General features: G+C 33.6%; 2 protein-coding genes across 5 annotated transcripts in view; both read left to right on the plus strand.

The window, feature by feature from the left end:
* The first annotated feature begins 3,355 nt into the window (after window positions 1-3,355).
* Window positions 3,356-6,161, plus strand: LOC109073939 (peptide Y-like). Its single transcript, XM_042734841.1, has 4 exons — window positions 3,356-3,502; window positions 3,809-3,996; window positions 5,634-5,711; window positions 5,887-6,161. Exons 2-4 carry the CDS (start codon window positions 3,809-3,811, stop codon window positions 5,906-5,908), a joined length of 288 nt encoding a protein of 95 aa, XP_042590775.1. The 5' UTR covers window positions 3,356-3,502; the 3' UTR covers window positions 5,909-6,161.
* Window positions 6,162-6,901: 740 nt separating this feature from the next.
* Window positions 6,902-16,764, plus strand: part of LOC109053471 (MAGUK p55 subfamily member 2-like) — a 56,301-nt gene continuing 46,438 nt past the window's right edge. For 2 of the 4 annotated variants that reach the window (XM_042735120.1, XM_042735124.1), the window contains exon 1: window positions 6,902-7,261. The gene's annotated coding sequence lies outside the window, so the exon portion shown is untranslated. Of the gene's footprint in view, window positions 7,262-16,154; window positions 16,258-16,764 lie in introns of those variants that run through there. The other 2 variants (XM_042735122.1, XM_042735121.1) reach the window with 2 other exon arrangements.

A 16,764-nucleotide genomic window follows, 5' to 3' on the forward strand; every position in this document is an offset into this window, starting at 1 on the left:
ACCACCCCTGCCTTCGTTAGTAATCAATGCCATATATTTAACATTTCCAGCTCTTTTCTTCCTGATTCTTTCTTCTAAATGTATGTCTAGATTTAAGAGAAATTCTTTTAATCGAAAGCCCCATCATCACAGTTGTGTCATAGTGCTAAGGACACGTTTACACACAAAAGATCAGGTATTTAACCAAACAAACCGGTTTATCACTTCCTTTGAACTACTCGTTTAATGTCTAAGACAATAGTGTACAAAGATTGGAATTTTACTTTGTCAGACGCAATCTGGGTCGAGCCACGTGTTGCTCACATTCAGTCCTCTAGCAGGTTTACAAGCATTTTACTTTTGCTATTTTATTCAATCCAATGGAGTTTATAAATTTTATTTGCAGTAGGCATTCCCTTCTTTCAGAAATTTTCAGTGGTCGCTGTATTGAACTTGTCGAAGTTCTGGGTGTTGATCATTCATCTGACACAACATGAAAATAGGCCTAGGCCTACATCTTTCAAATAAGTAAGCATGTTAAGTTGGCTAATTAATTATTCTGGTTACTAAAAGCTCCAGGAAATGTGCTTTATTTAAAATAGACACTATGTTTGAAAATTAAGACAGTAAGGTCCTCAAAGAGCCTTTTTCCTTCACAGAATATGAATCGGTGAATGAATATCAGTAATATAAAATATAAGAATATAGTGTAAATAAATGTATATACATGTAAATATTTTCAAAATATATACTGTATGTGTGTGTGTTTATATATACAGGTGCATCTCAATAAATTAGAATGTCATGGAAAAGTTCATTTATTTCAGTAATTCAACTCAAATTGTGAAACTCGTGTATTAAATAAATTCAATGCACATAGACTGAAGTAGTTTAAGTCTATCCTTCAAAAAATTCTGATGATTTTGGCTCACATTTAACAAAAACCCACCAATTCAACAAATCTCAACAAATTAGAATATGGTGACATGCCAATCAGCTAATCAACTCAAAACACCTGCAAAAGGTTCCCTGAGCCTTCAAAATGGTCTCTCAGTTTGGTTCACTAGGCTACACAATCATGGGGAAGACTGCTGATCTGACAGTTGTCCGGAAGACAATCATTGACACCCTTCACAAGTAGGGTAAGTCACAAACATTCATTGTCAAAGAAGCTGTTCACAGAGTGCTGTATCCAAGCATGTTAACAGAAAGTTGAGTGGAAGGAAAAAGTGTGGAAGAAAAAGATGCACAACCAACCAAGAGAACCACAGACTTATGAGGATTGTCAAGCAAAATTGATTCAAGAATTTGAGTGAACTTCACAAGGAATGGACTGAGGCTGGGGTTAAGGCATCAAGAGCCAATTTGGCTACAGTTGTCGTATTCCTCTTGTTAAGCCACTCCTGTACCACAGACAAAGTCAGAGGCGTCTTACCTGGGCTAAGGAGAAGAAGAACTGGACTGTTGCCCAGTGTTCCAAAGTCCTCTTTTTTTGTATTTGTATTTCATTGGTCCTAGAGTCTGGAGGAAGGGTGGAGAAGCTCATAAGCTTGAAGTCCAGTGTTAAGTTTCCATAGTCTGTGATGATTTGGGGTGCAATGTCATCTGCTGGTGTTGGTCCATTGTGTTTTTTTGAAAACCAAAGTCACAGCCCCCGTTTACCAAGAAATTTTGGAGCACTTCATGCTTCCTTCTGCTGACCAGCTTTTTGAAGATGCTGATTTCATTTTCCAACAGGATTTGGCACATGCCCACACTGCCAAAAGCACCAAAAGTTGGTTAAAGGACCATGGTGTTGGTGTGCTTGACTGGCCAGCAAACTCACCAGACCTGAACCCCACAGAGAATCTATGGGGTATTGTCAAGAGGAAAATAATAAACAAGAGAACAAAAAAAGCAGATGAGCTGAAGGCCACTGTCAAAGAAACCTGGGCTCCCATACCACCTCAGCAGTGCCACAAACTGATCACCTCCATGCCACGAAAGAAATGAGGCAGTAATTAAAGCAAAAGGAGCCCCTACCAAGTATTGAGTACATGTACAGTAAATGAACATACTTTCCAGAAGGCCAACAATACACTAAAAATGTTGTTTTTTTTATTGGTCTTATAAAGTATTCTAATTTGTTGAGATGAATTGGTGGGTTTTTGTTAAATGTGAGCCAAAATCATCACAATTAAAAGAATCAAAGACTTAAACTACTTCAGTCTATGTGCACTTAATTTATTTAATACATGAGTTTCACAATTTGAGATGAATTACTGAAATAAATGAACTTTTCCACGACATTCTAATTTATTGAGATGCACCTGTACATAATAAATATACACAGTACACAAACATATATTATGTAAACAAAAACTTTTATTTTGGATGCGATTAATCATTCGACAGCACTAATTTCTAGTAATAATCAGAATAAACAAGTACTGAAATTGTAGTGAAATTTCTGTTTCCATAGCAAAAAGCCTACATTATTGTAAAATTCGACTGATGTGTGTCTTAAAACACAGCTGATCCAATCAGAATTGAGTATCAAATCAAATCAAATGTTACAGTCCTGAGTGCTTATTGGTTAATATATAATTACAGTCTAGTAGAAATACAGTACCTAGACACTATGTATAACTGCACAAGACCCAATGACAACTATTATCCTACATGTATAAATGTCAGAGGCTATATCTTCTACTGCACGTTGTGCTTAACCAGTGTCCATTACTATGATAATCACAGTATTTACCTTATAACTGAATTATTATTTAGCAGTGTTAAATTGACTATACTATAAAAACTTAACAATACTCATTTTTATTTTAACTATTTAGAATGCTCATCATCAACTGCTGAGATTTAAAAAAATTAAACTTTTGGCTGCACTCTCAGTGCATTCAATTTTAATCCATACTCTACAGCGGTCTTGTTAATGTTCAGAGTACCATTGTGATCAGAATCAGAATCAGAAAGAGCTTTTTTGCTAAGTATGCTTGCATACAAGGAATTTATTTTAGTGACATAAGCTTCCAGTACACAGAGACAACAACAACACACAGACAAAATAAAAAAATAAAAACATAAAAAAATAAAAAAATAAAAAATACACATATGTAAATATAAATAGACAAATATTGAAAAATAAATCGAAAAATAAATAAATTGTATGAACAGTTGTGCTATAGATGATAAAATGGAATAGAATAGAGTGAGATGCAGGGATGTACTAGGATGGAGGTGGTAACAAATAAATATAAGGTTATTGCACATTTTTATTGCATAAAGTGGGGAATATTTAACTGTTCATGAGGTACTGTTCATGATCATAGGGTTGGATGGCTTGTGCCAGTGACTCATTAGTTTATCATTAACACTCTGGTTGTGTGTAAGTGCTGGGTGGGGTTTGGACCTCCCTCTGGGGTCTCATGAACTATAAAAGCATCCTGGTCTGGTGAGAGAGGAGCAGAACAACGCCAACAGCCAACATCAGCTCTACACAATCCTTCTGGGCCTGAACATCTACTGCAGAGTAAGTAGCATTCTGCTTCTTTCACTCTTTAAAGCAAATAGCCTTATGTTGATGATGACTTCAACACAATGACATCGGATTCAGAACCACGGATAGCTCCATAACAAAGTGCATCAAGTGAACTTGACAAAACTGTTTAGCATTGAGTTTACTGTCTATTGAGGCTTTAAACAGACCAAGAGTTTCAAAGCTACAGCATGTTTAATGGTTCTGTAGACTCTGACACTTGCTCTTTAAAGTCCATCTGAATCAAAAGTACATCCTACATGTATGAATTCCAAAGGTTTTTTGTTTGTGTGTAATCAGATGGCGAGTGCACTGAGATCTTGGACAGTGCCGCTGGCTCTTGTGCTGTGTGTCATCGTGTGTCTCAGCAGCCTAGCTGAAGCTTACCCGCCCAAACCAGAACCTCCAGCGGGAGATGTGGGTCCAGAGGAGATGGCCAACTACCACACGGCTCTAAGACACTACATCAACCTCATCACACGACAGAGGTGAGGCTAGAATTACCTATGCATTACCTGTGTATAATTCCATGAGTCATAGCTGATTGTGTCAGATAAATCAGTATTAGAGGCTGTTAGTAGTACTAATTACTTAATAACACAGTCCTGCATCTTGAAATCTTGAAAAAATTCTGCATATTTGCAAAAAAGGCCTAATGTTACATAACTTATTATTTAATTATTATATTTGGCAACACATAATTTAATACATTAGTCATCATGAATTATTAATAAGCAAAACTTTTACAGTATTTATTAATGTAGATTGATATTAAATTCTGAATATGTACATTTGAAGTTATATTACAAATTAACATTAGTTAATCTATTAAATATAAGCATTAAACATTGAAATTGTATATGTGTAAATTAACATAAACCTAGATGAATAATGTTTGTTCATGTTTCATTATTGTAAGTTATTTATACTTATTAAGTCAGTAGAATAAATGTCTATGTAAATTGTTTGTAAAAGTATCTTGCATAAATGACCAAACTGGACTGAATTTGACAAAACATGTAAGAATGGTTTTACAATTTATACACAGATTTGTTCTGCTCAAGTTTTATGATTGAAGCCCATTCAGATGATTCTTGAAACATGATTCTCAGAGGATAATGGAGAGTATGATGCCTATATTAATGGCACTATTTCTAGCACATCTCTCTCATATTGATATCATTTACTGAACCACTGTGTTGTGGTTTTTAATTATTTTTATTATTTTTTTTTTACATATTTTACATTTCAGAAACAAATAAAATAATTTTTTATTTATTTATTTATTAATTATTTTTTTTACATATTTTACATTTCAGAAACAAATAAAATAAAAATTCAGCTAGTTACCAAGGAAACATTAATTTTCTTTTAGTTTAAGTTGATGTACTAAAATAACAAAAAACAAACAAAAACAACTGAAATAAAATGAATTAAATATATATTTACATTGTTTATAAGGCTTTATTATTTGTAAGCTGCTTTTATGAACAAATAAATTGAATTGATTTACAATCAGTCCCAGTGAGCAATGCAAAAAGGTTCCCATGCAGGCGAATGAACTCAATCTAGTTTACAGTTTAAACAAAACCACTTTTTGTGTGTGTGTGTGTGTGTGTGTGTGTGTGTGTGTGTGTTAATGGTTTTACTAAATTGTGCGTTGCTATGGTTTTACCCGAACACTCACATATGTGCAAGGGGTGGGCTGAGTTGCCAGATATCCTTCAACCTGTATGAAACCCCTCATTATTGTGCTGTGCCTTAAGATAGATTGTTATTAAGTGGGATTAACATGTCTGGTTACGTCTCTGATGATGCATGCTAGAGATGTACCCTGATATTTTCTGCAACAAGTTTAACCTTAAAAGGCCACAATTAAACAACGATCATGTGTTATTTTGGTTCTGTTTCTTGTTGATTTGCATATATTTGTGAATTGATGTACAATTATTTGGAACATCAGTTTCTTTTAGTTAAATCAGGAAGTTGGGTTGTAATTCTTTTTGGTGCTGTTTGTTCAAGCCAGCATCACTAATACTATTGCTCATACTTAGACATAGAGTAATGGAAATAAACAAACACTAAGCAACTTGCTACAGACTTGAATCATCTTCTCATTCTTCAGATATGGGAAGCGATCCACCCCTGAGGAAGCTGTGGCTGAACTGCTGTTTGGTGAAGATGAACAGGACGTCAGGCCCCGGTGAGCAGTGAGAGAACACGCTGGAATATCTTTATTTCTGAAGTGTTGTATCCTTGCATGTTATATTTAATCAAAGAGATACAAATGTACCTGCTCAGTCAGTCCAGAGATATTCAGACAAACAGAGATATTAAAATGTTTTATTTATATATTTTATTTTTTTGTTTCTGTGCAGTGTGGAAGACTTGTTATGGTGATGTGACTCCTCTCTGTGGCTGGAACAGTGGCTTTCTTCATTCATCCATCTCTATGATAATAAATGAGTTTACTGAACAGCAGAAACCAGCATGAGCCAAACCCTCATCAAAATGAGGCTCCAAAAACTCCTCATGATCTGCACATCTCTATCAGCCTTTTTCTTTCTTTCTCTCTTTCTCTTTCTCTCTTTTATGAGTTGATTTATGCTTTGTGAAAGACAATTGTAAATAATTTATTATTCAATGACAAAATTGACAATAATAAAAAATTACTGAATGTTGAACTCTTGATTCCTGTCTTCATTTATACATTTTAATTTAATTTTATTATTATTTTTTTTAAATACCTCTTTTTAAATAAAGAGAGATTGTGTCTGAACTAGTACATCTGTAGATCACTAGATGGGGGAATTCAACAGTATTTTTTATATTTTAAATATCGGTCCATCTTCATTATTTCATGAATTACAGTTTGAAACTTTTGGGTTTTATTGTTATATTATAAATAATAAAAATAATATATAAAAATTGCTATACTATTCATATTGCACCAAACAAAAAAATCATATATTATAAAGTACCATGTAATACCATGCTATAGCCTAATGTGCGCAGAAACATCATATAAAATTTCAAAATAAAAATATTTTTATTAATCTGTCTATTGATTTTCATAGCTATCTGTCAATAAAAATAGTCCAGGACTAAAAATCTTCCATCATATATTTGGACATATATAGTAATATACGTTTTTATTCCAAGAAACCTACCGCCTCAAGGGTCTACTTTTGGAAAAAGATCCAAACTTGCTGTTGGTTAGAGTTGTTATTAATAAAATAAATATAACGTAATAGTATGTAAAAAAAGACAGAGACTGCGGTATATGGTGAATTGCTTTTAAAGCCGTAAAGGTCTGAGTGATTTGAGACTGGGTAGAAGAGGTGATGTGGTGGGGTCCGCAGAGAGGCGTGGAGTGTGCTGCCCCTTTAAGACTCACAGCATCTCAATACAACAGAAGCGCATCGCCGCCGGTTAGAGACGTGATGTAAAGCGGCTACACAGATTGTTAAAATCTTCGTTTAGTCATCAGGTGATGAGATAATGACTGAGTAGATGATCTAGTTTACAGTGTTCTGTTCCGATAATTTTGCTGTCTTATTAAGGCTCACTGGTTGCTTCGTTATCAGGTGTGTTTGCGGTTAATAAGACGTGAATTTATTACATTTATTAATGGTTGGAGAGCAGATGGATTATAACGTTACGCGTTAATTCAGCGAGCAGCATCATGACCACCGTCTGCAAAAAGTGAAAGACGTGCACTGCTGGTTTATTTCTCCCTGTCAGACATCACAGGTGAGTCAAAGACGTTCATGACAGATAGCGAAACAGCTCATTATTACACCCCTTTCTGCGAGCGAGCGACGCGACGCGACAAACAAGTAATGTTAGTTTGATTTGGACTGAATTTCAGTCTTATTTGACTAATATTATTGTTTATCTAAGATGCTCGCACAAAAATACCATGGTAGGCTCGGCTTTTTTGGTACCATGATAATATTAGATTGTTTTTTGAAGAAGGCTAACGTTACTAGAAAATGGAAATTATTCAGAAGTCTACCATTAAAATATGTGCTTTACTGTCTGATTCCACCACTGTACCATACCTAGGTTATTTTAAAAGGAAACAAATGCTGTGCTGAGTAGATTGATATTATAGGCCTGTATTTTTTGCAGTTGGCTAATTAACAGTTAGGATAATTCCCAATGACGTCACCTATTATGAAGACTTTGTCAAATAATTTTTATCACACTGGTTTTATGAGCTTTTATTATATTCTAGTTGTTTTCACTTCATAAGTGGTTAGAAAACGATGTAAATTGCAAAAATGCAGCTGTACTGCATGATGCTTAGTCCAAAGTTTCTATTGATGGCCTTTTTTTTGTAATTATTATTATTATATATTTTGTTCCATTTTATTTGATCTTTTGTCTTATGGTTGTGAGACAATTACATTTTTATGTTATTATTTGTTAAGTGAATGGAATTACATGTATTTGTATTAGGGTATTATAGTTAACTAAAACATAAACATAAAAAAATGTATTAAAAAAAACAATTAGTTTTTTTTTATGTTTATGTTTTAGTTAACTATTATTAATTTAGTTGTGTGCTCCTCATTTGGGAGTCACACTCATGGTCTTCGCGGACACCTGAAATGTAACTTACTGTTTCTTCAGTAAAATCTATTTAATATATTTTTATTAAATAATATTTTTTTCTTTTGTATTTTGAGAGAATTTTATGGTACTAAGTATGTATGCAATAATTATGATAATTTTTTCCCATTGAAAATATTACGATGTTTTTTCTTCCTAATTTTTTACAATTATTTTTCAATTAAGGCAGCATTTCAGATTAAAATAGAGACTAGGTCTTTAAAATCCAAGTTTTGAGGGCAGAATAGCAACTCCTGGTGAGAGCAAAAAAATAAAAACCTGTAATTTCATGGCGTAACTACTAGATTCCTGTATAGGACTCTATAGATAGACTTATTAATTCCCTAGCTGTTTTTATACATAATTATTTACTTTTATTAGGTTGTGGATTTAAATGTAGGCAGTCTAAAACACTACTTTTTTTTATCAAGATTTATATTTTTTGTTGTTTTAAATGTTGATTTGAAGTGTAGGTTTTTGCATTATTATTATACATTCAAACCTGAACACAGAAAGCATTTTGTTACACAAAACATTAAAATTCTATAAAAATGTAACAAAAATGTAACAGGAATGCTTTATCAGAGCTTGATCCTTCTGGGTCTGATCTGATTTTAAACTCTTATTTCAGTCTTCTGACTCATTTTGGCTATATGAGCCATATCATACATAGCAGATATGCTCACTGAATATAAACAGACCACTCAGATCATTAGGATCGAGTCAGTTAGAAATACCAAGGGTTCACACAAAACAAGGGGAGTCTGCTTTTAGTTATTATGCCGCCTGCAGTTGAAATCAACTTCCAGAAGAAATCAGATGTGCTAAAACAAGTCACAATTAAATTAAAGACTCAAAACTCATCTGTTTAGCTGTGCATTTATTGAATGAGCACTGTGCAATGTCCAAACTGATTGCACTATATTTTATGTATAGTCATTTTCTATTCTTAACTGTTTTAAACTCATTTTAAACCTCTTAAATCAATTTTTAAATAATTTTCAAAGTTTTTAAATTCCTTGTTTTATTTCTTGTGATTTTTTTATTATTATTATTATTTTCTTTTCTTTTATGTAAAGCACTTTGAATTACCAATATTTACCATGTTTTAGAGTTTCTCCCCTTCATTGCTGTGCACTTTCTTCTGCATTCTGGGGGATTTGTAGATTGTAGACAATTTTTTTTTTCTTCTATTTTCGATTTTTTTTCCCATTTCCCATTAATTTCCTATGGTCGGTTATTTTTGACCGAAGTCCATGAGTGTGTCAATTTTTTTTTTACACTCTCAATTTTTATTGTGTGTTCACAAACCAAGTCCCATAAAAGTCACTAAGTTTTGTAACATTAAGAATTTTTTTTAAAATAACTAAATTTGAAAGTGAAAAAGTGAAATGAAAATGAATGAGAACTATACAACAAAATTACTAAAACTTGAAAACAATATATATATATTTCAAGTTTTACTAATTTTGTTGTTGTGGTATTTTTTTTGTTTGTTTTTGTTTTAAAATGTCTATATAGTTGTAAGTAATTTCATCATATATATATATATATATATATATATATATATATATATATATATATATATACATAGCTGGGTAGATTACTTATTAATTGTAATCAGTTACTGATTACAGATTACATGACAAAATTTGTAGTCAGTAATATAATCTCTTAGATTACACATTTCTGGTAATGTAATCTGATTACTTTTGGATTACATTTAGATTACATTTGTGCTAACCCTTATTTGATATCACATAAATTGAATTAGCCTAATCTCGGTACTATTTTGACAGATACAAAGAAAAAATATAGTCCAAAAAATATATTTAATTCACCAACAAGAGCCACAATAGCTTCTTTTTAAAGTGCAATGTATGGACAGTTAATACTTACAAAATACAAACACTAATGTACCTTGCTGTTATTGTTTGCTAGTAACACTGAATAAAACAAAATCACATCTTATGATTTTAAAGCATATTTACTTATAATTAAGTAAATTTAGAAAACAGCTACATTACAAAAACCAATATTGAAAAACATGAAATTCACAACAATATAATTGCTAGGTCAAATATTTAATAAAAAAAAAAAAAAACTCTAAAAGTTTATATGACTATATCAATGAACAACATATATATATATATATATATATATATATATATATATGACTATATCAATGAAAAACATATTAATATATATATATATATATTAAAGACAATTTCTAAGTCCAATATTTCATCTCAAAACACCTGAAGTGCATAAGGTAGTAACAATTAAGAAAAATCAACATTATAAAAAAATATTAAAGAGCATGAAATTCCCCAGCAATAACTTTGCTAGGTCAAAGATTTCAGTGGACAGCAAATTCATCCTTGGTAGGCAGAGCTTACACTGAACACTGTCATTTTTCCTTTTTTTTTTTTATTTTTTATTATGAAATGATGTCAGTACATCCAGTGATTAAAGGCGCGATTCTGACACCCCTCCCCCTCTCCGCCAGAAAACTTGAAGAATCATGAACGTATATAAACGGCAGGTTTATTATGAAAAAATATAAACGTTAAAAATAAGGAAATTTAGGAGAATCAAGTTTGCTCTAATAAACTTATTCCCATTGTGTAAATAATATGTAATCATGTAATCCATAAAAAAGTAACTGTAGTCTGATTACGAGTATTTTAAAAAGTAGTTTACTCTAATTACAAGTACTTGAGTTTTGAAATCTGATTACGTAATCCAGATTACATGTAATCCGTTACTACCCAGCTCTGTATATATATATATATATATATATATATATTACTAATTCAAAATATTAATAAAATCTATATGCCTACTAATATTTCAGTGATACTAAAATAACACTGATTTGATTTTGATACTAAAATACCACAGCTTTGTATTCCTATTACTATATTTCTATTATTATTTAATTTATTCTTATTATTTTGATATATCTTTTATCTGATTGCTAGCTCATCTCCTAGATGTCCTATTATGGGCTATTTGAATCAATTATCTGTTCTTTTAACATGTGTTTGCTGGCTTTTGTGTGGGAAAGTCGACACCTCTTCTACTCCCACGTTCATTTCTGTGTGTCTCATTCATAAACATGACATGACCTCTCTGCTTCTGTTCCACTCACTGTGTGTGACAGCTTTACCCATGTGTGCAGCTCCAGGGACTGTTTCCATGAAAACCAGTGTTGTATCTGTGCACTCAATAAAAAGAAGTCACATTGTAAGACGTGGTATTTGACCTCAGAAGTTCTAAGATGTTTCATATTTCTGATTCGATTGTTTAGGTTTTGATTTGAAAATTGAGTTTAGCCATAAGGTAATTTATGGTATACACGTCTTCGATGGAATATTACTATACTGTGAGACATCAACATGCGATGAAACACTCATTTGGCACATTATTGTACAGCAGATGGCACAACAACTGCCCAAGAAGAAAATTAGCTTATTTAATTATCTGTGTGTAAACACACAAAGCCAAACCATGAACACTTCTGACCACAGTTTGTCCTGAAACTGCTTACTTGAATAATGTACATAGCAAGCACGTAATAAAGAACATCAATAACATTTCTAAATTACATGCCTAAACACAGAGCAGCACTATTAACAAGATTTACTCTCCAATTTCCTAGTTCTTTTGCTCCATTCAAATACCCTACTGTAGAAGCTCTTGGGATTTTGTGTGTTGCCAGGCAACCATCGCTACATCTGCTGTCCTGACTGCTTTTGGTTAAGCTAATTGAGCTTATGTGTGTAACTGTGTGTGTATCTTTAACACAGCTGTAGCTGCGTAATCCAGAAGCACTTGTGCACCAGTCATGAGAAAATTCACAATAAGTTATTGGACAAGGAATCATGCTGAGAGGTTCTTCAGAAATGATAAACACTACCATGCCTTTGGCTAACAGCAGCAAGTAGAAAATCACGTGTTGTCATTGTGTATTTAGCTGCTCAAACGTTTACAAATTATGTCATCCAGCAATACGTTGGTTGCTAAGGATGTTGCTTTTTTTTTGAATGTTCAAATTTTAAATAACGTTCTAAGTTATTGTTCTAAAATAAAACAATTAGTGTTCTAAATTACAGACTACTAGAGGAAAACTGTGCTTGTCTGAATGTATTAGTATGAATGTGATTCATATGGAAATGTATGCTTTTTAGAAAAACACCCTCAAATCCTGATAAATATAAAACCACATAAAGTTGCATTTAAAATAGCTAGCAGATATGCATCTATGCATCTATGCATATTGCTTCAATGTCTCATATTGCTGTTGCTGAGACATTCAGGCACAAAGAACCTAGACTCCTATAAGTCACTTTTATGTGTTCACAGTTAGGTTCACTCTTACAAGAACCAACTTGTAAAACTTATAACTATACAAGTTGCAGTACAAATACTTATGTCTTAAATTCTTCACTTTCAAACACTCAAAACGCTCAAGAATTTAACATGTCAAATCTTCAAGCTTTTATTTCAGCAGGAAATTGGTAAAATGCTGTAAACTTGAAAAAAACAAGAAATTATGTGAATTTAAATAGTGAAGTGAATCTAGTGTACATTGTGTTCCTATATCCGTGAAAATGACTAAAAATGCTGTATTATGCATGCCAGGCCAGTAGTTAGCGATGTAGCAGTGTAAAGAAACACTGTGCACCTGCACATATACACATACCTATAGACAGAACATGTAATACATGATGGCACCATTTTCAAAAAAACGGCGCTTTTGTAGTTTACATGGAGCGATGATTTTCAAAACCTTTGAAACCTGTTTTCGAAAGCTTACATTTTCAGGCCTCCAATACACCGTTGTCATGTAAATAAATGGCCAAATGCAAAAAAAGTTTTCAGTTTTTACTGAAATGGTTTTGTGTAAACGCCCCCTGAAGACATGTGTAAGGGAAACTGGTCAATTTAGCTCAAAGATAATTATTTTAAATTTTAAAGGGAATTTGAACAGAATCACTCTTAAACACATGCACTCACACATTCACACAAGTTGCAAGTTTATAGCGAAAATGTGAAATCTCAAGTTTATAGCGAAAATTTGAAATCTCAAGTTTATAGCAATATGTGCAATTGCATAGACCTGAACAACCATCAATCACTTAATTAACCCTCGCATTGAGTTCCTCAGTGAGGTCAAAATTTATATTAAATGCACCAGGTCAGCTAGGATCTGGAGGTACTTGCATTGCTCGTTTAGGGGTTTCCATGTTGTTGTCCTTGCAGAAAGAAGTTTCCCAAGGTTGCTGATTGGCCGGAAGTTCAGTAGTCGTTGAAGTGATGTCTTAGGAAGCCAATGGTTGGGCGTTGGCTGAAGATGCAGAGTTGTGGGCTGGTTGAAGTTTTGAGGTGGTCACAGACTGAGGTGAACTCGGAGACACAGCGTTGTGGCAGAACTTAACTCAGAACATGAAACTCTGAACAGGAAAGTAAAGAAACTAAACTAAAAGAAAGGAAAGAGTAAAGTTTGATGAGACTAGGTGGCATTTCTACTCATGGTTTTAGAGGAACTATTGGCATATAAGCCAGAGCATGCTGGAAAGGCGCTCAAAGAATTTACGGGCAAAAAGCATGGCTAAAAGCACTACTGCAAAAAGCGATGACTAAAAGCAATGGCCAAAAGCTGACAAGGCAAAAAGCATGGCTAAAAGCCTTATTTGATGGTGTCCAGAGTATTTAAACTGGGCTGTTGGACACATTCCAAATGGTGTCTTGACCAATTAGACATTGTCTTAGCTCGGGGTGTTGCTATGTTTCTCCTCCTAATACATAAATCAGCATGTTATCTTATCAGTCACATGGTCTGAACTTTCCCACTCTTGCAGAGTATAATTTGGGCATGATTTCTAAAACAAGAATATAACACATTTTGCAAAGTACTGATTCATATAAACGTCAAAAGTATGAAAATTCTAACTCATACATACCCAACATGAATATAATCCTATAAACCGTTCAATAGTTATTCAAAATACATACACAATAAGCGATTAGGAGATATGGATGTAACGATTAACCGCGAGCCGGTTGAAAATCGTGTAAAATATGTGATGATTTAAATCGGTTGAGATGCAAAACAAATTGCGATTAATTTGACCATTAATCTTGGTTATTTTCCCTGAATTTGACAAACTCCTTCCTGAGTTGGGATTATCAATAAGTGTACTTTTGGAACACCAATCTTAACACCAATCTGATCAAATCTTAAATTATCTGATTCACACTAATACCCTACACACTGAATTATAAGCTGTGCACGTGTAAATGAACACAGTGTCACTCTTCTCTCAGAAACATGCAGAGAAACTGACAATATATTTTGTTAATTAAATTGCAGCCTGTGATTTGATTGCAATTTAATAAGATATATTGCAATTTCAGTTGTATTTCAAATTGTTGTGCTGGCCCATTTTTTATTTCGATATTACATTTAATTTAATTAATTATTAGCTTTTCGTCAACTAACAAATCCCAATTTGGGAAACAATGTTTTAGTGCAAGAATGGATTTTCTTCATAAAACATTTTAATGAAAATCTATGACCTTAATATTTTATTCAGTAGTAGGCTAGCTATTCTATAAATGGAATTTCAGGTTGTGTTAAATTATGAATGTAGTAATTTTTTATTTATTTTTTTTATTATAAGAAACTGTACCCCACATCTTTTGCTCAAAAACCACTACTTGGTGTAGATTGTAATTACTATTTAATGCAGTCCCTGTGGTTGCCATGGCGAACCAGCACAAAGGAGAAAAGCAAAAAAATAGAGTCTGCGCGTGTGAGAGGCGCTTATGGTTGTCTTGGTTACAACCATTCTCCCATGTAAAGTAATGAGAAGCCCAACTTGAGGGAGCTGAAAGAGGCTATTTTTAGTCCAGATTCACCAGTACCTGTGAGTTTGTGCCTTTTTTGAACACTGGCTTCTTAGAGTTGTGTTCTTAAACAGAGCTAAAATTGATTGTTAACAGTGTGAAATTTTGTCCATTTTACATAATGCGCAGTCACTACTTTAAGTAAGTCATTTGTAGGTGACCTGTTTTTTCCAAACAGTGGCGGACAGGGGGTCGGTTTGGGTAACCTGTTTGGAACCTTGACTACGTCATGAGACTTAAATCGAGGGGTTGAGGGCTGATGCTCAAGAGATTGGTCAATTCATTTAAAGGTTGCAGATTGCAGAGGTGGCCTTAGAACTTGCTCTGTGTTAAGAAGCACCAGTGAATGGCAAGTAGCAAATAATACATGAATAACACAATGGAGGTCTTGAATTTTAAATCCTTTGCACAGCTTTTTACTTATATGAATCTTGTATGATTACGGTCCAGAATAATAACACAAATCTGATTAATGTTTGTGGTGTTGTAAGGAATGGCACAGAAAATGTCCTCACTACCTGTCAGATATCCCTGAAATAGTTATCATAAAAAATCACACCTGCCCCTGTGACTGTAAACAGCAAGAACAAATGTGACTGCAGGCCAACATGTGAGCCAATCAGAAAACTAGCAAGCACTTAGAGCCTGTAAATCATCTGGAGTGTTTGTATTTGCTCTTCGGAGGGTGGAGCTGTCAGTCAAATGGCAGCTGTCACTGACAAGTCTACAATAATATATTAATGGTGAAAATTATTAACATGCCTTGTTTTTACTTCTCACATGGATCATAGAAATATAGGAATATAGGACAATTTGACTGTTGTTTAACATAAGACCAGGAATCTCATTTGGTGATACTAATAGCACTGACCTCACCATTTTTGTAGAGATAACAGAGCTTTGTTAAGAATGAATAGAGCGTGTCTTTATTGAGATGAGGATTGCTTCAGGATGTACCCTCTATTTTGGCTCCTTTCATTGCTTAAAGAAAGAGATGCTTTTCTCGTCTTTCTCTTGTGTTAAGAGATGTAATTTTGTCTACCACTTCTGTGTCTTATCTCTCACTTGTTACCAACACACACAGCTGTGTTCAGGCTTCTGTGCTGGCAGGAGGAGCTGATTGCTGGGTTATCTGCCATTGAGGGAAGCCAATGTCACAACAGACAAGTTAGAGGGAGAGAGAGACAGAGAGACGGTAACAGAGAGATAACATAGAGGTATGTCACTCAGTCTTAAAGGGATAGTTCACCCAAAAATGAAAATTCTGTCAATTACTCACCCTCATGTCGTTCCAAACCTGTATGACCTTAATTCATCTTCAGAACACAAATGAAGATATTTTTGAGGAAATCCGAGAGCTTTCTGACCCTGTATAGATAGCAATGCAACTGAAAAAATTTATGGCCCAGAACGGTAGTAAGGATGTCATTGAAATAGTCCATGTGACATCAGTGGTTCAACTGTGATGTTATAAAGCTACAAGAATACTTTGTGCATAAAGAAAACAAATATAGCGACTATTCATTAGAGCAACACCGTGATTTTGTGTTTTTTGTTCGTACTATAAACCAAAGGGAAACTTCTTGATTTATGTTTTGATGTTATCATTAATATTACACCCTGCTCATGGTCTCCAGAAACTCTGTATTACCATGTTAGTAGTTCTCCATGCTCAAATCCTGTTGTGTTTCTGTGCTTAGGGTTTGGTTTTGACAGTAAGCTAA

The sequence above is a fragment of the Cyprinus carpio genome, chromosome B12, assembly GCF_018340385.1.
Source record: "Cyprinus carpio isolate SPL01 chromosome B12, ASM1834038v1, whole genome shotgun sequence".
NCBI classification, from domain to species: Eukaryota; Metazoa; Chordata; class Actinopteri; order Cypriniformes; family Cyprinidae; genus Cyprinus; species Cyprinus carpio.

What these genes read in the sequence shown, in the direction of transcription:
- LOC109073939 (XM_042734841.1), top strand. Translation starts at nt 3,809, where the DNA reads ATGGCGAGTGCACTGAGATCTTGGACAGTGCCGCTGGCTCTTGTGCTG. An exon ending in AACCTCATCACACGACAGAG is followed by an intron (nt 3,997 to 5,633) that starts GTGAGGCTAGAA and finishes CTCATTCTTCAG; the next exon opens with ATATGGGAAGCGATCCACCC. An exon ending in GAACAGGACGTCAGGCCCCG is followed by an intron (nt 5,712 to 5,886) that starts GTGAGCAGTGAG and finishes GTTTCTGTGCAG; the next exon opens with TGTGGAAGACTTGTTATGGT.